Below are 22543 nucleotides of genomic sequence, written 5' to 3'. Positions count from 1 at the left end.
AACCATGGCGGTTGGTGTGTGTGCGGCGGCGATGGGAGTTGTAGTATTTATTGACCCAGTCGGCGGAGATTGAACGGGACGCCTCGGAAGAAAACTTTCCCGTTTTTCATCTGAGAGGAAGAGGAATCAAAAGGTAAATACAGAACCGACGAAGCGGGAGTTTAAGTTACCTTTTCCCAAAACACACTAACGTAACACTCAGTTTATCCGATGCCACACGTCCCGTTCTCTTTTCACTGATTTGACAGATTTCTCTGGAAAAGGGGGAGTTGCATCATTGGGACTTTTTTCTGTAAATCTCTCTTCATCCTGTTTTTCACCATCTTGCATGTGTTGCATGGCACTGGGGGAGCACACAGTCCACAGCCCTAAACTGGGGTTCTAGAACATTTAGGTGGAGTGATGCACAACTCGTCACTATCACTTTGATCACTGAATCCTGCAAAACTTTTTTTTTGGGGGGGGGGGGGGGGGTTTAGTTGCAGAGGTGGAAGAACGATTCAGATAATTTACCCAAGTGAGAGGTTAAACAAAGCACTGTAAAAACATCCTGCATTTAAATATCTTCTTCTTCAAGTCTCTCAAGTTAAAGGACTGCATTCTAATGACCCCTTTTCAAAGTATGGATCCTCCAAGGTCCTGCAAGACATTGATTAGACATCATTTGCACAAAAGACATTGCTTTTGGAAAACCTGTTTAAATATATATTTTTTCAGGCTTTCAGGAAGTTTCCAGGTAGTTTTGTTGCACGACAAGTTACAACTTCATCACTCGTATTAATGAGCTCATGTAAATCTCTGCACCAGTTTTTCCCCAGCTCTACCCTCGTTATGTCCAGTCAACCTCATAACTGAAAACACCCGTGAGGGGCCTTTAATCTATAATAATACATCGTGTTTTGGGAAAGTCATGTGTTTTCAGTTTGGAATCGAAAGCACTTGTTGTGACCTTAGCTGTCAGATAACTGGGCAGTAAAAACTTCAGTATTTCTCTCTGAAATGGCGAAGAAGAGTAAAATTAGAAATACAAAGTACCTACAGTACAAAAGTACCACATTAGCTATTCTACTTGAGGTCAAGTGAGTACTTGCTATCAAATATACTTGATAAAAAACAGTAAAATGTCTTGCCAGGAGTGGCCTATTCCCTAATGTTGTGTTATATTCTACTACATCATTAACTGTGCCTATTTTATATTCTGTTTTAATACAATAATAATGATACAGACTCATGTCATATTAATGCTACAGATGATGCTCCTGAAAACACTTGTATTGTCATATTCAATAATGACTGAGGGTGGGTGGAGGCCTCTTCAAAATCCGTGTCAGTGGTTTCTTCACCAGTTATGCTGCTGCTGCAGGAGTCGGGGTCTAATGTGTCATGATCGCTTTGATTGGATCAGTTGATAAATTCCCCTTAATTATTGGTTACTTTAATAAATATAAAAACCATGTGAACATCTAATGAAAGTACAGATTTTTGCTGATGTGTGTCATGGAGTTAAAGTGAAAAGTATCCATAAAACAATATAATAAAGTAAAGTACAGATACATTATAAAATGTACTAAGTATATGTACCACTGTACTTACAAAAGAATGATGTTTCTCATCAGAAGCCGTCTGTGACCAGTACAGTCTCAGTATTATGCTGGCAGTCTTCAGTGGGAACAGGTGGGCTGCTCTCAGTACGTGAGTGATCCTCTTTTTCTGCCCACAGCAGGAGCCAGGATCAGGACAGGTAGGGGACCTGGACGTGCACTCACACCCACCAACAATGCACTGAACTGGGAAACATCTGCCAGAGTGTGCCCTTCAACGCCGTGATGGTAAGAATCCATCACTCCCAGAACAGATCCCAGAAGAGTTCTATTCTCTGTCGTTCCTCGGTTTATCCGTCGGTTTCTTAGGTGTCTCCCCTGTTTTTAATTCTCTCTCAAGAGTCAAGACCATCGAGGCCATGTGCAACCAATCTTAATTATGTGAGCTGTAACAGCGTAATTGTTAAGAAGATTAAGGTGGGATGTTGAATTGAATCCCAGCATTAATATTTGATGGGCTAAAGCTGTCCATGGGGGGTTCCCAGTGTGTGTGCAACTCACAGATGGAGTCAGAAGGAGATTGGCCTCTCTCTCCCTGTCAGATTATCAGTGATGAGGAGAAACAAGAGAAGGGTTTCCTCAGTGCTAAGAAATAAAAAAAAACACAATCACAATAACAACGTATTGATTTGTATCATTGTATCTGTTGACCATTTGTTGAGTTCTTATATTAACAAAGCATTTAAGATCTTTTCTCAAGTATTGCAGAAATAACCCGTTTTCTTCTTCAAATTTGTACATCACTGGAAAAGATGAAATAGAAAACACAATACAATTGCCATGATAGATAAAAATAAATACAAATATGAAGTGTGTTTTGCTGCGATAAATTTACTGATCTTTTACCTGTAAGATCTGTAAAGGTCAAAATATGAAGCAGCCATTCTAATTTATTCCACATAAAAGTGTGTTTTGTGTTTGTTGGTTATTCAGAGGGATTAAACAAACAAAAAAATGTCCATGACATTTTGTTAGTGGAAAGATCCTGTTTAATTTTGGTGCCAATTTTCTTTAAGTAAAAATCAGGCATGTCTAGGGGACTGAGTAACTTTATGAGTAATTTGGTGCTGATCCTGATAATGATCATAATCTAATGGATTTAAATTTGGTTTCATTAGGGGTTTTCATTGGGCTTTTGTAATTGATGTTATGATTTTCTCTTGATAAACTGGCTGTTAAGTCAACAAATATCTCTATAAATAATGACAGAAGTATTTTACTAGTTTCCAGTGCTGAATGTGTTCATCACAAAACATGCAGTACACACCCGTACCACTCTGCCTGCACTTTAGATTTCATCTGACCGTCCTCACCCTTTTCTGTTTTCTCCATCTTTTTCCATTTCGCGTTGCTCTCATTGATTTTTTTGTTTGTTTTTCCAGCTGATTATGTCCCTGTACTCTGATTCGCCGATGGGCACATTGCTCTCTGCACTTTAATTGGACATTTAATTAGATCACAGTTTTAGTCCAATTAGACTCAGAGGTGTTGGGAAAAGGGAACGGAGGGGAGAAGAGGCAATAGTCCCCGAGCTGGTCTCTCTCTCTGTCTCAGCCCCCCCCCCCCCCCCTGTTCTCACCCTCCTTTCCTCTCCTCGCTGTTTTTCTTCATCTGTCTTTTTCTGTCTGCCTCGCTGTCTCTTCCCCCGTCCCTCCTGAGGGCGGCTCATTAGTGATATAATGGGATGACACAAAACACACAGCTCTCTTAATTCTCTGAGTGTCTAGAGCAGCAGCTGAACCACACAAACACACACACACACACACACGCACACACACACACACAAAGTGACAGTGTCTATGCTCACTGCTGCAAAACTTGTGTGATTGTTTCAAGGAGTGTTATGTTATTAACTCTTCCTCCTGTGTCGTACTGAAGGCAGGAGGGTGTAAGCAGAAGTGTTTTGAGATGGAGCCTGGGCGTTAGAAGTGCCCAGGTTTCATCTCCAGCAGCGTCTGACGGTCTGCCAGTCACAGCAGCATCGACCAGTCCAGACACACAAACACTCACAATGCTGGGAGGAATCGTAGCCTATCGACACGCCGGAGTGCTCCGGTATGATATCACGACACCTAATGAGACTAAGTTAAGCCTCATGAACGGCAGCGCTAGCTTGCATATGCTAGTCAAATCCAGGGCTTCTCTGCACAAGGTTTAGCTCCCCTATGATTCTGCCCTCTCCCCCCTTTTGTTGTCATAGTCCTTGCACAGAGCTCAGACTCAGAGCATAAACAACACTGTGCCCCTGTGGGCCAAAACACATGGGCAAAAGTAAACACACACTAACACACGCCCAGATGCACTGTATGCGGATATGCACAAACCCACACTCAGGTGATAGGTCCTCGGAGGACACAAGTCAATCTCTTGGTCCCTCAAGTAGTCGCGCACACACACACACACACACACACACACACACACTTCTTTGTTCTTCTCTTTATATAGGATCACTGATGTTAGTGTTCCCCTCTACATGTCATACAATATATGTGTGAGCATTTATAGATTGTGTGAGCATTTATAGATTGTGTGTGTGCTTGTGTGTGTGTGTGTGTGTGTGTGTGTGTGTGCGTGTGCGTGTGCATGTGTGTGTGAGAGAACCACAGGCAGCAGGCAGGGGTGCTTTAGCCACAGGCATCGCTACCTGACCCCCGTAGCTGTAAGATTGACAGCTGTGGTCCCGCCTAATTGCATTACTCTCCCAGGTGATTGGCTCACACCCTGGGGGCTCATTTGTCAGGATGCATTGTGGTAATGATGTAAAATAGCCAATCTGTGTGTCACTCAGCCCTCTCCCCCTGCTGATTGGCCCCGCTGTGCCCTAGGACTCGGCCCCCAGCTGAGGGAGCCAGCTCATTGGTCCTTGGGGAACCAGGAAGTCCCCCAGAAATAGGGCTTTACAGATTGGGCATCCCTGTGGGCTGATATTATACTTCCTCTCACCTCTTTACATGTCAGTCAAAACCCAGGGACTGATCCCTGCAGCCTCTATCTCCTATCTGAGACAGAGGTACACACACACACACACACACAGGAAAATGTAGGTAGTATAGACACCTGTAATAACACATGTCGACTAAGAGCTTAAACATTCTCTGATATTACTGAAAAAATTTATTGTTGTTTTTGTGCATGTGTGTGTGTGTGTGTGTGTGTGTGTGTATGTGGGTGAATTGAAATAAAGGCCACAGGCTCAGGCTCTGTTCCCCACTGCTTACCCAGCATGCTCCGAGCTATATCCTCTATCAAAGCAGACACCTCCGCAGTGACAGACAGCTCGAGAAACACATAGACAGACACATCGTTTCCACACACAAACACACACACACATTCACACACACAGGTACACAAACACACTTTGTCTCCCTGGTTTCTTTGTATGACTTTTTCAATAGCATCAATTCAAGTGTTAGTTCTAGCACATGTCAGGTGTGTGTGTGTGTGTGTCAGGAGGCAGCAGTGTGTGTGTCAGGAGGCAGCAGTGTGTGTGCATGCGCCGCTCTCCTGTCGTGTTGCTGAAAGGTTTCATGGGAGTTTGGAGGTTCTTTGTTTAACTCACTGTGGTTATATGAGGCCGAATATGAATAAAGACTGAGTAATGTCAGCATCAGCATGAATCGATTCTTGTACAGATGCACAATCACTTGGTCTGGACCTCAGCCTGTGATCAATGGTTTTCTCTGAGTTATTGTCTTCTTATTAACGAGTGGAGTGCTCCCTGAGGACCATGTATGAATGGGTAAATGAGTCCACTCTACAGCCCTCACCAGGACCCGGTGTTATTTTTACACCCTCCTTTGTTCGATTTCAGACCTGCCAACGCAAAAGCCTTTTTAGTCAAATTTGGACGCACTGTAGGTGTTTCCAAAACACTCAGGTCCTCATGAAACTCTAATTGCCTGCTCTTGGTGATATGAATGTCCCTCACACAGATTCATATATTGACTTATTTCCCTCTCTGTCAGTGTTTGGGCCACATTATAACTGCAAGATTATTCATCAATCAATTCATATTTGTATTGTGGCAGCTGGGGGCTTGCATATTGATTTAAAAAAAATATGCAGAAATAGAGGATAATACGTCAACAAAAGTGAAGAAAAAGTTTGGAATAAGCAACTGGACGAGATGGAAATGTAAAAAAGCTGAAATATTTTATCTTTTCGGGTGTTAATGTCAGAAACATGATATTAGTCTTTCTGATGTGCAGTGATCTTCGTTTTATCTGCAACTGCATGTGCTAGATGTTAGTATTTGCATAATCTGTGTGTGTGTCTGCGTGCGTGCTCGCACATGAGTGTACATTACTGACTCAGTAATCACTGTAAATTAGAGATGTTTAGAGATGCTTGTGGTTGATTTTGGTAAAACCCCTGTAAAAATTCTCTCTCACGGAAAAGCATTTCCCATGACGTAGCAACATGTGCCGAACACGCACACCTCGACACACACGCGCTCACACACACCTTTAAGTGCTGCACCCACCGTCTTTCCCTCCAAGCCTCGCTCTTTTATACACACATAGAGCGACTTTGTTGTTAATGTAGTAACTAACCAGTGTACGCCACTACTTGGCAGAGCGTGAGAACGCAGCGAGTGTAGTGGGTAATTGCCGTGCTGCACGCAGTGTCTACGGGAGCCCTCTTTATGAGGTGGAGGCTGGGAGGAATGAGAAAGAAGGATGGAGGTCACCGGTGTGTTTCCACCTCCATTCAGATCCTTTAAATGTTCTCAAGAGTGAAGCTGAAGTCACATTAATCTTTGGTTTATTGTATGAAACCTGAATATAAACAGGAGTTTTTTACAGGGAGTGAATCTGATGTGTTTCTGCAGCGGCTAATGAAAATGTCTCCGAGAAATCTCGAGATTGTGACGGGATTTTTCTGCCTCCAGCATTTATGTGTTTAGGGACAATAATTGATTTCTGTGTTGTGCCCCGCCGGGTTTGTCCCACATCTCTAAACCCACACACACACAGCAAGGCATACTGCAGTATTAATGAGACATGAATAAGACATGAAGAGAGACCCCCCTCTTACACGCTCACACAGGGTCTCCCCCTCCCCATGCTGCTTCCTGTGTGCAGATTACCCAGCTTTCACTGGGCTCTGGTTAAGTGGGGCCAGGAAGAGATTTAACCCCCTCAGCAGGAGCACACACACACACACACACACACACACACACACACATACACACTCCAGAGTGTCAGGAAACATTAGCTTGCTTATTACGTTATTGGAAAATATCTGGTTTATTGTGTAGTTGACTGCTTAGAGAGCTTCAGGGGTTAAACTGGCTGAAACATGATTAAGATTTCAGAATAATATTTGTAAGTTTGCTCCTTTCTGACTCTCTCTTATTAACATCACCTGCTTGAAATGAGCCGTGTACATTCACACCTCAATATTAAAAATGAGGTATGTTTTTTTTGTGTGAGTGGGACTTAAAGTGATTTAAAAATTTGCAGTTAAACCTGTAGCATAAGTAATAAAAATATATGATTATGCTATGACGTATGCACAACTTATTTGTAAGTGTGTGTCCAAGCAAACTCTGAGGTAAATGAATGGAAGGGAAACTGTCTAGACTCGGTTTAATGTCATGGTATGAAACACTTGATAAGTCAGCTCAGTGTATGTTGCTGTAGGTCGAGTCGTGACCTTTCATCTGTTCCTGTTGTAGGCGTCGGCGACATCCAGCCCAGGTCCTGCCTCTCTGGGCTCCCAGGTTCATGCTGCAGCTGTCAACGGGGATAGGAGCGCCCTTGTCAAACTCATCACAGGTAAGCAGTACACAAGAGATCGTTGGGGCGGCGCTATGAGTGGTTGGCCCCTCTTGCCTCACAGGTTCCCGGTTAGAATCCCAACATGTTCAGGGCCTTTCTGGGTGGAGTTTGCATGTACCCTGGCTTCCTCCCAAGACATGTTAGGTGAGGTTAATTTAAGACTCGAAGAGTGAATGGTTGTCTGCTTCTGTATGTTGGTCCCGTGATATGCTGGCGACCAGTCCAGTGTTTACCCTGAATTTTGCCCCCTGACAGCGGGGATTGGCTCCAGTGCTCCCCTGTGACCCTCAAAGGATAAGTGGGGTAGATAAATAAGAAATGGATTGGGATCCCACTGGCAAAGCATTATGACTTTATGATATGCATCCTAACATTATAAGCAAGACACCTGAAGCACAGAGGTCCCGCTCACATTAAGATATAGTTACGTGTTGCTTTGTTAATTTCTTTGTTGAAAGTCTATTGTATTAAGCCCATGTGCAGAAACGTCAGATTGGAGGATTAGTTGCAGCATCTGGTTGAAGTTTCAGGTTTTGCGTAGACAAACTACAGCAGAGGAGGTGTTCTTGTTCGCTAAATGATGCTGGAATAGCAAAAATCATCTGTCCATTTAGTGATGTTGCTGAAAACTGATTCCTATTCTGACATAGAATAGAAACATTTGGCAAGAAATACATGAAGAACATCACATGAGCTTTGCAAATTCTTTTCATGAATGGGCACCATTAGCCTCCAGGCTCACTGTGTTAGAGATGTTCCTACCTCCAACTGCTCTGAATAAATTGACTAATTTAGGTAAGTGGAAGTGGAGGTCCTATTAAACTTGTTATTTTTTTTAAAAGGCACGTAAAGTACAAGGGGCTGCATTCTAAAACCAGCTTACAAGATGTTCCATCACAAGCCACTAATTGTACTTTCGGTTTTATATGTTGTGAAATTCAACCCATATTGACCTAAATCTTGGTTTTGATTAACACCTATACCCATAGACTTAAACCTTTGTGTTTCTTTTGTGTGTGTGTGTGTGTGTGTGTGTGTGTGCGTGGGTGTGTGGTTGTGTGCGTGTGTGTGTGTGTGTGTGTGTGTGTGTGTGTAGTAGAGCCCTCACTGCGGGACCGTGAGGACCAGTTTGGACGAACCCCTTTGATGTACTGTGTGCTGGCTGACCGCTTGGATTGTGCAGAGACTCTGCTGAAGGCCGGAGCCTCGGTCAACAAGACTGACCACAGCCAGCGCACGGCTCTGCACCTCGCCGCACATAAGGTATGGACATCAACAAACACACAGCCTTAAAAATAAAAAAGACCGGACACTGTTTATCCTGTAAACAGTAAAGTAAAGTGTCTCTTTTCTGACAAAATGTTGCCATTCTTTTGTAAAGATAAAGTTGGAAGGAGTATGGGGATGAGGTTTGATGGAAAAGGGAATATTTGAATTGCCACAAGCTCCAGTGGGAAGCCAGTGCCCCCTAGTGGTTGTCATCAGGGCCTAAGGGCTTGTGGTGGGGAGGGAATGACTTTCACTTACACACACCTCTGTAAATAAAAAAATAATTCTGCTCGAGGACACGAGTGTTACACAGGGTTTTTGCCGCTGAAATTTACGGAAGAAGAGGGATATTTTCTCAGATTATATACGAACAAAAAATATCTTTAGACAGATGGTGTGTACATCAGAAGAACATTGGGATGTAGAACTAATAATATCCTCAGTTATTTAACAGGGCCTTCATCTATTGGAGTGCACTGATACAGGATCATAATATCATTGAAGAAAGAGTGGAGGTAATAGGTTATTGGGGTCTTTCTCATAGATGGGGAGCGTTTGTGTGTGTGTGTGTGTATGGGTGTCTGTGTGTGTGTGTGTTGGGGGATACTAGTGATGTCTCTTTGACATCTGATCAATAAGTGGCTGAGACAGCAAGAGAGGCCAGGGATTACCGATCTAATTGGACTGAGAATAGGGAGGACTGGAACACACACACACACACACACACACACACACACACTCGCTGTCTAGATGCATGCTCACACACAAGATAGATCTGTCAGACGGCATTGTGGTCACAGAATGGCAAATATACAAAACACACTTATACATGTACTCAGTCATGTCTGCATGGACACGGACCCAAACGAACAGACACACACACACACACACACACACACACACACACACTTCGACATCCTCTGACAGCTGTTGCAAAATACATCTCCAAGTGGCCTGGTGACAAGAGACAGAAAGTGAGGATGATGGTGATGATGTGGAGAGGACGACAGGTGGAGACTGGCTGCTCTTGTCAGGCCAAAGAGCCGCTGTTTAAGGTTTAGCAGCTCATCTCACTCGTTGAGCAGAGAGGCAGGAGGAGGGGACGGAGATGGATGACCTACCGATTGAACCAGACACGACTGAAAGCCTGGGGAGAGTGTGTGTGGGAGTGTGTGCGTGTCATTGCTGCCGGTTCACGACAAATGCTGAAGAGAATCAGTGATTTCTGAACTACTTTTTAGCACAGTTTTGAGGTTGTGTCTGTGTGTGTTGCAGGGGAATGTGCGCTTCCTGAAGCTGCTGCTGTCCAGGCGGGCCAACTGGCTGCAGAAAGATTTGGAGGAGATGACCCCGCTCCACCTGGCCACCCGACACCCAACCCCAAAAGCGCTGGCCCTGCTGCTCAAACACATCGGACCTGGAGAGGTGGACACGCAAGACAAGAACAAGGTGCCGCTGTACAAATACACACAAGTGCTTCGGCCCGTAGTTTGACTTCAGGCAGAAACCAGCCCGGTTGGGCATCTCACCAATAATCTGTAAAAAGAAAACTGACGGAGTGAAAATAGTTTGTTAGGAGCATTGGAAATTTTAGGTCATGCACACGTAATCACAGAGAGGCGCACTCACACAGCAGCGAACGTTTCAACAATCTGCGGCTTTGTACTGTGTTCTGCTGATAAGACCACAAACACACAGTCTCCTCTGTCTGTCGGAGCCAATGTGTATCTGACATCAGTAGTCGGTTTTGTAATAATCCAATATGCATCATCGCGTCAGATGACAGTGGTCTCAGGAAATCTCAGAATAGCTCGGTATGCGCTTTGTGCCGCACGCTGCCCTAATATTTCGTGACCATTTCATAGTGGACGGATTTTGTGAACTTAAATGGAACCTGGCGTTACAACGGCCCCCTCTGTTCCCATCTCCATTCATCATCTCGTTCTCACCCTTTGGATTTCTCTTTCTCTCTTTGAACAGCAAACGGCTCTGCACTGGTCTGCGTTTTATAACCGACCGGAACACGTTCGCCTCCTGATCAAGCACGATTCCAACATCGGCATCCCAGACAGTGAGGGCAAGATCCCCCTGCACTGGGCTGCACACAGTCAGGAGCCCAGCGCCACGCAAACTGTCCGCTGTATACTGGTAAACACCATTGTGCACACAGACGCACACACACACACACACACACACACACACACAAAACACGAGACTAAGTTCATCTTCTTCCAGTATCCTCACCTGTGTTTGTGTGTGTCTGTGTGTTTAGGAGGCAGCTCCCACCGAGTCCCTGTTGAACTGGCAGGACTACGAGGGGCGGACGCCGCTGCACTTTGCGGTGGCTGACGGTAACGAGGCGGTGGTTGAGGTGCTGACTTCTTACGAGGGCTGTAACGTGACGGCCTACGATAACCTGTTCAGAACTCCACTGCACTGGGCCGCTCTGCTCGGTGAGTGAATGTGACCTGCTGCAGCCTGAATGACAGCTTTGCTAATAATGTCCTCCCATCATTGGAAACAAAACTCTAATTCAATTTGTTTTAATCTCCTTAGCTCAGTCAAAGCCAAATTGGACTTTTTATTATCCACATGTTAAAAATCAGTTCTATTCATTTTCAGCCAATGTTGGTATGCTTGTTAGTAGATCCACCACTTTGTTCCAGACTCAGCATATTAATAAAACATTCCTAAAAAATACAAAATGTAAATACATTATCCTTTGGCAGGTTCAATAAATGTGAACTAATACAGTAAGAATAACAAATACAGGAAAGTGAACAAATAGGAAAAAAGGACTAAACACATGACACTTTAAAAAGGATCACAGTTCTGGTTTCAGATGAGTTTTCAAAGTGGGAATGATGGGCATTCCCCAATTACGTAGTAGGCCATTCCAACTTTTCCTTCTCTTTACTGACAGCACAGTCTGTCCAATAGTGGTGCGCCCAAATGACACCATACAGGTCCCTTCAGCAGTGGCCCTGGTATTATTGTCAATGTAAGTTCTTTAAAGGTGGGGAGCGAGTCTACACAAAACTATAATTATTAGTGATTGCAGACCAGAAACAGTGAAAGCTATAAAGTGCCTTTGTTCACCAGTGCTGTTGATAAATTGTCCCAGCTCTTTACTTTCTCACGTTCTTTACTTACTTTGTCGTCCCACCGATGTAAACGTGTGTTTTCAGGCCACGCCAAAATCGTCCACCTGCTGCTGGAGAGAAACACATCGGGCACGATTCCCTCGGACAGCCAAGGGGCGACACCTCTGCACTATGGAGCTCAGAGCAACAATGCTGTGAGTCACACTTTGTGTATTTGTGTATGGTAATGTAGGGTCGCTAAAGCCAGGTGTGTTCAGATGTTGAGATCTATCTCTTATAATTTCAAAAAGAATGTCACATTGTAACTTATAGTAAATTTTGAAAAATAAAATTGCTGTGTCTGATTCACTGTCTTTTGTCTCATCATGTCCAGTAAAGTAAATCTAATTCTGTGTCTCTGTGTGAGCAGGAGACAGTTGGTGTGTTTCTGTCCCACCCCTCAGTGAAGGATGAACCTGACCTGGAGGGGCGGACGGCCTTTATGTGGGCCGCTGGGAAAGGCAGTGACGATGTCATCCGCACCATGCTGGCCCTCACGCCTCACATCGACATCAACATGGCCGACAAGTACGGAGGCACAGGTGAGTGCCTGAGGAACGAGAGGAGGAACCGAGGCTCCTCCCACCTGCTGTGACCCCCCCTCTGCCCCTTCTGTCTTTCTAGGGCGCGTGGGGACATAAACCATCCGGGTCATGTCGCTTTGCACCTAAACAAACACACACCTTTCACCAGATGCGCTCTCTCGATTTTAGGCCTCGGATGATGGCGATGATGTCACAGGGGATTCCCCCCAGGGTGCTAGAGAGACTGCGCTAGTGAGAGAGAGGGAAGTGATACTGTCAGCAAATTTAGTGTGAGCTTGCTGAATAGACTCACACCACTGCCAGTGTGGTCCTCTGACGAACACACACACACACCAAGACAGGCTCTGACCCCCTGGGCTGTTTGGACATATAATCTTCACGGTGATGGTCCCTCTGCTCAGCCAGGCGGTCATTGTTTATGCATGCATAACATGTCACGGTCGAGTCATGCTAATGAGACGGTGTGAAGGGCAGTGGAGCTGACTGGTGCCCGGGTCACATCCATGCACTTGACTCTTGTCTGTATTGTCTGGGGATCAGAAGAGGGGAGGAAGGGGGGGGGGGGGGTTGCACTGGCCATGAGGAGGCTTTAGTGTAATGCTCCTCATTATGGTTCTGTGTCTGTTTAACCCTCCACTGACCAGGGTTTAGTCACAGCCGGAGAGGACCTGCAGTCCAGGACATGAATGATATAAGTCCTGTAAATGCACCTGATTATTTTTCATCAAGATCCATGAATGATTCCTTGCATGGGATTTTCTTTTTAAATTTCTTAAAAATATTGCAATAATAAATACATTTCCTGGATCCACCCTCTCATCTAGATCTACACACCAAATTGATTGTGATCTTTCCTGATCCATACCTTCCACTAAGCTTCATGGTCATCTGTCCAGTAGTTTTTGTGCAATGCTTCCAAATAATAGAAAAAACTAAATAATACAAATAAATGAAGGAGGAGTAGTAGAGTTGGACTCAGGCAGACTTTGTATACGTTACGTTTTTGTAAGTGTGTTTGTGTGTATGTTGATGCAGCGCTCCACGCGGCCTCCCTGTCGGGTCATGTGAGCACGGTGATGCTGCTGTTGGAGAAGGGAGCGATGGTCGACGCTCTGGATGTGATGAAACACACGCCGCTGTTTCGTGCCTGTGAGATGGGACACAGGGACGTCATACTCACTCTCATCAAAGGTGGGTGCAACCCATTTTTATTTTCAGTACTTTTCTATTTTTATTGACCATTAAAGAGTCATGGCAGAGTTGATATCCAGTGATGATGATGATGAATTAGGTCTTTACATGCATCAGTCAACTGAAATGTAAATGTTCTGCTTAAAGGATCTGCACATGTGGACCTGGTAGACGTGGATGGTCACACTGCTCTGCACTGGGCAGCTCTGGGAGGAAATGCTGAGGTCTGCCAGATACTGATGGAGAATGGGATTAGTCCTAATGTGCAGGTATGAAAGTGCACATGCAGCAGCAGCCAGAGTCAGTGCATGTGATCCTCTGTCGTTGTTCTCATTTAGTGCACAAGTTCTTCATCATCTGATGTGATTGGATCTCGGCCATCCGTCTGGATACCACAGCAAATGATATTAAAAAAGAAACTATTTACATGTGTATATATATTTTATAGTAATACTCAGTTGTTTAGCTTTGGCTTCACCATGTAGAGCTTTCTACCCAGGTATGTAGATTGGTCCACAATTGATTACATTATAAATACTATAATCATTATTTATTTGGACGGTTGAATCAATGAACATATGAGGATGCGGATATTACTTCCTGAGAAAGGTATAAGCTCAGGATCCAGTTCATTAATCCTTTGCTATTCTTTTAATTGTTCTGTTGAATATGTGACTGGACAGGACCAGGCAGGACGGACTCCTCTGCAGTGTGCTGCTTATGGCGGCTACATAACCTGCATGGCTGTTCTCATGGAGTACAACGCTGATTCCAACATACAGGACAAGGAGGTAAAGAACACTTCTGTCTGTGGTTTCTGAGATTCATTTGGACAAAGTTGCGAAGTGAATGGATGTTTTTATTTATGGCTGTACAGGGGCGGACTGCTCTCCACTGGTCATGTAACAATGGCTACCTGGATGCAGTGAAACTGCTGCTGGGCTACAACGCCTTTCCAAATCACATGGAGCACACTGAGGAGAGGTGAGAGCCAAGCCGTGCACGAGGGCTGCAGAGGGGAGGAGTCAATAAAAGTGAAAGTGGGCAAACGGATCCATGACTGACTGTGGTGTTTGAGCAGGTACACCCCTCTGGACTACGCCCTGCTGGGGGGACACAGCGAGGTGACGCAGTTCATGCTGGAGCACGGCGCTCTCTCCATAGCAGCCATCCAGGACATCGCTGCTGCCTCCATCCAGGCCGTCTACAAGGGCTACACTGTCCGCAAGGCCTTCAAGGAGAGGAAGCAGCTCCTCATGAGGCACGAGCAGCTGCGCAAGGATGCAGCCAAGTGAGTGACAAGCTCACGCACACACACACACACAATTGTGTCTCCTTGAGAGAGTAAGAGCGCCCATGTGCTCTAAACAAATACATGTGTTTTCCACAGTGGAATTTACCCATCATGTTCTGCCTCCCGCAGGCTACGCAGTCACGCCCCTCCTCTAAACGTTCTTGAAATGTTCCCGTCGTCGTGAACGCGTCTGATTCAAACAATCTCCTGCTGGGATGTGAAATGCAAACTCCGGGAAAAGTCCGAAACCAATTTTCTGGGCAGCTTCGGTGGAACCATACCTACTAATTGCAAAGCACTAACTTTAAAACACGTCTTCGCCTCAGGATTTAATGATTACTGTTCTGACAACTCGTTCAAGTCACCATGAAACAGATTAAGGTCCTCGCAACATGACTAATTTGTGGACTGAACAAAAATCCACACGTGCTAATTTACATGAAGTGAAACAGTGCACAGAGCCACACTTAACTTTGGCCGCTGTCATAGTTCCTGTGTTTTGAAGTTGCCTGTACTCACTGTGAGGAACTCATTAACCCTCTATTTGTCACTTGATACCATTTGCATTTATCCTTGTGTTCATCTCTCATTCTCTGTCTCTCTCTGTATCTCCGCTCCTGGAGCAGTCACACTCTCTCCATATCTATCTTTCCTTCTGTCATCCCTGCACACACATATGTCTTCCCCCTGTCTGTCTCTCTTAGCTTGTTCTCCTTTTTGTCATTTGCTCACCAGCCGCACCTTTATTTTCTCACACGAAGGTTTTAGGGAAGTAAATTTGTTTTAAGAGAGCACGTTAACACCAGCTTTTCTTTCTTCTTGGTATTTTAAGCCGGGCAGATCCATCGAGATGACAGCTCTGTGAGAAGATACTAAAAGTATTCTTTCATAGCTCGCATGAGAGAAGAACACACAAAAAAATATAATTGCCTATTTTAACCGTCTGTATAAACATTAGAATAACATAAACAGCTTACATTTTAAAACATTATGAAAAGATATGAACTCAAATGAAGTGCATTGACCTGAACACCTTGAAAACGAATGGACTGGCTTTGGCAATTCCTTGAAATTCCGGTTTAAGACCATAGATGAAGAGTTCAGAATTTCCATGTTTCCCCCTGATATTTACATCAAGATGTGTTGAACAACTTAGGATGTTGCACCTCTTGTTTCAGATCGCCCCATTTTGTTGTGAGCAAAAGTAGAAGGAGGTCAGTGTAAAATAACTTTTGATTATATTACATTTAATATTTGGTTGCAAAACCGTTTACGTCGCTGTTACCTAAGTTTGCTGAGTTTGATCCGTGGCTCCTCCGAACGCAGGCTGGATCAGAAACATGGCGTAAAAGATAGATACCAAATGAAAGATGCAGATGGTGATCCATTGTGGCGACTCTCCATGGGAACATTCAAAAGACAACAACCTGAATTACACGGTCCTTAATAAAGATTAGTGGTCCTCACCTTTGTTTGGGATCATCAGTCGATCCTTTCTTTCTCCAGACGTTCATCTCATCAGTCCATAGCACTTTGTTCCAGATCTTGTGGCTCATATTTGTATTTGTTTATGTGCCTTGATGTTCTCACAGGAGATGAGTGGTTTGCATCTTGTGGTATGGCCTTTGTACTTCTACTCCTCCTCAAACGGTGAATTGTGATACCATCGTCCCTGCCCTGTGGAGGTTGCTGGTGATGTCACTGAAGCCTGTTCTGGGGGTTTTTTTCACAGCTCTCACAATGTTCCTTTCATCGACTGCTGTTCTTGTCCTTGACCGACCTGTTTGATGTATGTTGATACATCAGTACACCAGTGGTTTATTTCTATTTTTGCATGAAGTGGCTCAGATCGATGTTCATTCTTTTCTCAGCTTTAAGATGGTTTGCGTTTCTCTCATAGACAGCTCTGGTCTCCATGGGGCGTTATCCTTTTTACATGGGAATCTGAAGGCTAAACTCAAGACTGCTATTCAACATGCAATCTGAAAGGCAACACCTGGTCAACATCTGTTTGCCTTTTCAATCGTATTTGGGGGGGGGGTTTAAAGCTGTAGTTTAAAAACTACAGCTGTAAGAAGAAAAGAAGTGCAAATGCTCCTTAATGCTGTTTTTAAAGACACATAACTATGGTCAAAATATATAAAATAAATGAAAAAATATATACAATACAAAAATATAAAAAATATATATATATATATATATTTATTAAATTAAATTAAATTAATCCTGCCCAGTCCACTTCTGCGCAGGATTCATTTAATTTAATTTATGTAATTTTTTTTAAATATATTTTATTTTTATCGTGTTTTAATTTGACTGTTATCAAACTTTGACGCCACGCCACGGTCACAACGTGTGTCGAAAAATCTATCTTGTAGTTAGTTAGTATCTACATCTTGTTGTGATGACACTCATCTCACTTTGAAGGTGATCTGATCTGCACTGGTACAAGTACCTCAAAGTAAAAATGTGGAATAAAAGTAACTAAATGTTTTTCACACACACAACCTTAACCTGCCACGATGAGGTCACCGTCTTTTTTGTGTGCAGGAAGCGAGAAGAGGAACAGCGCAGGAGAGGGGCCGTGCAGCAGGTTTCAGAGTCCAAAAGGAAGTTGATGTTGGCGAGAGCAGAGCAGGACAAGCTGTCCTCAGTCAACATTATGCAGAACTTAACCATGAATGACACTGCGGTGGAAACAAAGACTTCATCCAAAGCTGAACGCACGCGGAGCAAAGACGAGAGACACAAAGGTACAATTATGCTCAAGTCCTTAAAGTTGGTATGATGGAGCTCGCAGTGTGAATTGCGTTAATGGGTTTCAGTATTAGAGATAGAGATTAAAATATGCTTTTGTGTTTATGGCTCCTGATTCCACCCCAGCGGACCACAAGAGCAGATCCTCCAGACGACATAAAGCAGCCGAGCCGCATGAGGCCCCCGAGGCTTCGAGTCACCGAAGTCATGTTACCGATGACACGGTGTCTGGTGCTCCACAGACCACCAGGCTGAAGGAGCTTCCTTCTCCTGCCAGCTGCAGCCAACCCCCCAATCTCAAACCCAGACCTCCCTCCATGCCCAAGGTCAGGGAGAGACTTTCCTTTAACACAAGCGCTCCCATCACAGGTGCCTCCTCTACGGAGCAAATTGAGGCCACTTCCAGAGAATTTACCCCTCACATGCCGGCTCCCGGCAAAACCAATGCACCCACCTCTCCACTGAAGCCCAGAAACAAGGAGCAGACTCCAGAGAGGGGCTCCACCAGAGACCAAAGTCACACTGCCTCATTGAGGAGCACTTCATCTTTAGACCACAAACGCCCCTCCAGAAAGACTGGCACACATGGAGCGGTGTCAACCCGCGCACACAGGGGACACGACAGAGAGCAGCGCCGGAGGAGGACCGAGGCTGCACGCATCATCCAGCGAGCCTGGAGAAGGTGAGCGTGCATTGGTGTTTGAATCCGAAGGAGGGGTGCTTAGAAGTTGAAGCTCAGAGGCTGACGCTTCTGTGGCGGTGGGAGATTAGCTGGGCACATGTGGCGCCCACATGTGCACTCTCTCCCTCATATGTGCCACAGTTCGTCTCCTGTAACGCCGCCCCCATCTTCGATCTGGATGCCATCAACACTAGAGCAGTGGGGGGGGGGGAGAGCGTGGGAGATGGGTGAGACGAGGAGGCAGGGGACCGACGGGCTGTAATCTCCAGCTTTCAAACTGGTTTAACAAGGGGCGAAAAGTTCAGCCATGCTGCTCTAATAGCTACCAGCAGCCTCTCTCTGCGTTCCTCTCTCTGAGTTTCTCTCAGACGCTGCCAGGACGCTGCAGGAGTCCCTCTGTTTCCATTCAGCTCCACAATTAGATTCTGTGTGTGCTGCCTATTAGCTGCCTTGAACAAACTCCGCTTACCTTGTTTATGCTTTGTGAGTATTACAGTGAGGATTAGCCAGCTTTGAACACTGTTTGAGATGTTTATTTTTTTTTAACTGAACGACGTGCATGGATTTGTGTCGGCAGGTTTCACGCACGCAGACGAAGGGAGGTGAAGGCCTGCGAAGAGGTGGAGTCCAACCGATCCCAAAACAGGAAGAAGATGGATGTCAGAGCTCCATCCGCGAAAACATCTACGAGTAAGAGCTCCGTCCTTCAAAGCATCTACGGTGAGAAAATTTGCAAACCACATCTGTGCTCAACCTTTTATTTATTCCTATTTACTCCCTATTTGTCCGTCCCATTCAAATCAATGGACACGCGCGCTCCTCTTTGTAGAACATATTACATTTGAACAGCTCCACAAATTGCAGCTGTTAAATTCATCTCAGTGTGCGTTGCCTAAAAAACTGAAAACACGGACAAATATAATCCAACGAAATAAAACAAGCATAGAGAGGAACAATTTACTCTTGTGCACACACACTTAACATCAGATGAAGAAGAACTCTTCCCTATCCCCAGCAGAGCAAACTTCTCAATCCACCCACCCCTCCTGAACCCTTGGACTCATTTAACAAAGAAAGGACTTTGATATTATGCATCGCTCTCTCTCAAACATGTTAAAATGTATTTTTTAATTTTTACCGATGTAAGTGCCCTGAACTCAACACTGAAAAAGAGACTTCATGAGAAATTCATAATAATAACTGAGCAGCACAGTTTCAAACTGTTGTGTCTCTTAGAGCAAATGCTGCAATTAATAGTCTGGTGGTGGGATATTGTGATAATCAGGGTTATGCATACAACTAGACTAATACGTTTTTTAATTTCCAGACATGGGGATTGAATATTTTCTTTTGGCTGAAACTAAACAAGTAGAATTTATGACCTGTAAATCTGTCTGAGTCAGTCAGCGCTCACATGGAAACAGTCAACACACTCATGAGATTATCAGTTGCATGAGGTTCACTGGGAGTAAATGCGAGCCAAAGTGCATGTTTGTTGATGCTGATGAGAAAGGACCAAAAGTCAAAGAATTTCTTTATCATTATCTTTATTTAACATTGTAATGGTGCAAATGTTGAAAAACATCTTATCCTATCTATGGGTCCTGATGAAAAGAATCAGCCAAATTTAGGGAGCTGATATCTACAAGCTGGTGACATTTGGTGCAGCATGGACGACTTGAAGGGGACGTTTGGGCCTCGGTAGAGATTTGACAATAGAAATTAATATATCTTCAACATTTTTCCTGCTTTTATGTGGGATTTGATCGTGCAAAAGGGACCAGAAATAAGGGTCTGGCCTGGTATCTCAAACCAAGAATCGTCCTTGTGTTTAGTGACCCACTTGGCATCAAACACCCAGCAGCAGCAGCAGCATGTGGTTCAGTGCTGGTTCACTCCTGAAGGTGGACGTCTCACGTTAAGCTCCCGAATTGCTTAAAAACCACAACATTGCAAACAGACTGAGACTCGGTTGGATTAGAAGCTGGAAGTCAGGCTGGCTGGTTGTCATGCAGGTACACTTGTAAATGTCTGGGTGCTGCTTCAGTCCACATACCATGACAGTATCAACCTGGGCCCCTGTGTGGACCCTCTGGTAGGGTTTCGCCCCACAGACAGGCCTGACCTTCATCACACATCACCAGGTGATGATGGCAGGATGGACAGAAACTTTGCTTCGCCAAAACATACAAGCACACGCTGCATCTCTGCCCACAGATGCCCCCGCCTACACACAGACACACACACACGCTCCCAGCTAACCTCCTGACGTGGTTGTCCCCTCCCCCTTCTCACCTCACCTCCCTCCCTCTCTCTATCTGACAGTCCTGGCATTGTGAAAAGTTCAGAGCTGTCACTGGGAATGTCAGACAACTGCGTAGAGCTATCTACAGAAAACACACACAGAGGCCCCGAAACAGTGCCCCACACACACACACACGCACACGCACACAACAGACACACACAAATTCACCAGATTCTTCTCTCATTTGCAGCCTCGTTTTTTTCCTGAGTAGTAGCCTGAGATTTGACACGTGACTCTAGACTGGGTCACGTCACTCGTTTAATCATCACAAAACCTTCTTTATTTATTTATTTTTTAATTGATATTTATCATTTTATATCAAATATTCTTTCTAATTTCATTGAGATTTTTTTTTTACAAAAAACTGTGACTAGAGTTTCTGTGCAGAGATTTGATTGATTTGACGATTAAATAAATACCGTGACTCTGCACCCTGTTGCAAACATTTTTTTCCAAAAAAACACAATAAAGTCAAAATTAACTCTCAACATTTGAGAATCACTTTTACTAGTAATACCTAATGAGGTGGTGAAGTTTGTATGATCTAAACTCTTCATGACTCAGAACAGGCAGCAGGTCACTGAGATCCTTTCTCAAGCTCTTTGATGACATCACCTTCAGACTTGTTGGATGATTATTGTATTGTAGCAGAATTCAACAGTTATGGATCAAATATATTTTACAATTCAGCCTTGAAGTGAAAGAGGGATAAATGTGCTCAACTCCCTCTTGCAGGATTCATACGAATGTCTTAAATCAGTCACAAGTACATCCCTTCATGCATCAGCGGTGTATTTATAATGTAGGCGTATTTGTAATTGGCCCTAAAAATAAGATAAAAATGATTTTCCAGGCCCCAGCGAGATTTGAACTCGCGACCCCTGGTTTACAAGACCAGTGCTCTAACCACTGAGCTATAGGGCCTTAGATATCGGAGGTACAGTCAAAGGAAATTATGAAGAACAACCTTGTACAATCATGGGTGTGTCGCCTGACAAGATCAACCAGTTACAGGAGTGTCCCTGGCTTTGTTCAGCAGCACCTGCTGGTTGAAGCTGGTGACATGGAGCTATCATCCTGACACACTGACATATCTCTTTACTGTACTTTAGGAAACGCCGTGGCCAGACGAGGGCCTTCACTTCTGGGCTCTCAGTCCCAGCTGCTCTTGGACATGCCGCTCCGCACCCAGAGCCAGTGTAAGTGTAAGTGCATGAACACACACGCACACACTTTAAAAGCAGTTAAAGTGTCTAAAATGTCATTTGTTTGGGCTTGATTTACAGTGAGAGGTATAGACTGTGTACACCTGGCTGATGTGGTGGATCAAGCCAAGCAGTACTCGTATCATCTGCGACCGTATAGCGCTGGACAGGGGACCAGAGGACGGGGGAAACATTGAAGCCACACAAACCCACACAACTGATGCTCTTGAGGTTTTCTCAGCTGGCTGGCTGGCCTCGCCTCTATAGAATTACTATACACATTGTTCGCATACTGTGCCAAGCTTTCTAAAATTAAGCCATATGACATCAGAGCCATGACCTCACAGGGTGGGGTTAAGTCTACAGACGCGGTGTGTGTAAAAGATAACCTTTCAGCCATTGTGGAAGGAACACATACACCCTCCATCGGCCCTGTTCTCCACCGCTCTCGCACACACACTGAGATAACCTTTCCTCCCGCTGTGGAGCATGAGGCAGTCTATCAACAGCCAGTCATACAGATAGCCCACCTGCAGACACACCTACACATTCACAAGTTACTCCCTCCACACCAGTTTGCTCTTTAAGTGCTTTCCCTCTCAAGACAAAGACGTATTGCTGAACTATGAAGTTTTTATTTACTTTTTATTCTCTATTTGCACAAAAATATTCCTCATGTTTGTTGCCTTTTAATTACATTATAAAAATAAAAACAGTTAAACAGAGGACAATGCACTTTGATTTAACTTTGGTTTGCCTTTATTCAGT

The 22543-nt window shown here is 44.5% G+C and overlaps 1 protein-coding gene and 1 non-coding gene across 5 annotated transcripts; one reads left to right on the top strand and one right to left on the bottom strand.

The window, feature by feature from the left end:
• Positions 1-61: 61 nt before the first annotated feature.
• invs (inversin) lies at positions 62-22537 on the top strand. Of its 4 annotated transcripts, none has more exons than XM_062399666.1 (19): positions 62-133; positions 1721-1829; positions 7282-7381; positions 8484-8647; positions 9929-10102; positions 10634-10801; positions 10926-11106; positions 11842-11951; positions 12167-12338; positions 13377-13532; positions 13680-13801; positions 14216-14323; positions 14410-14516; positions 14614-14823; positions 17377-17579; positions 17710-18265; positions 18843-18985; positions 21683-21769; positions 21857-22537. In XM_062399666.1, exons 2-19 carry the CDS (start codon positions 1827-1829, stop codon positions 21970-21972), a joined length of 2880 nt encoding a protein of 959 aa, XP_062255650.1. In that variant the 5' UTR covers positions 62-133; positions 1721-1826; the 3' UTR covers positions 21973-22537. The 4 variants fall into 4 exon arrangements, with proteins under 4 accessions (XP_062255650.1, XP_062255648.1, XP_062255649.1 ...); XM_062399664.1 differs by having other exon boundaries at positions 21683-21775; XM_062399665.1 differs by having other exon boundaries at positions 8481-8647.
• On the bottom strand, positions 21422-21494 carry trnat-ugu (transfer RNA threonine (anticodon UGU)). The gene has a single exon. It is a non-coding gene; the product is annotated as a tRNA-Thr (tRNA).
• Positions 22538-22543: the final 6 nt, after the last annotated feature.

This window comes from Platichthys flesus, chromosome 11 (genome assembly GCF_949316205.1).
Source record: "Platichthys flesus chromosome 11, fPlaFle2.1, whole genome shotgun sequence".
Taxonomy (NCBI): Eukaryota; Metazoa; Chordata; class Actinopteri; order Pleuronectiformes; family Pleuronectidae; genus Platichthys; species Platichthys flesus.
The sequence above is the reverse complement of the archived record's forward strand: the minus strand, read 5'-3'. Positions and strand labels throughout refer to the sequence as shown.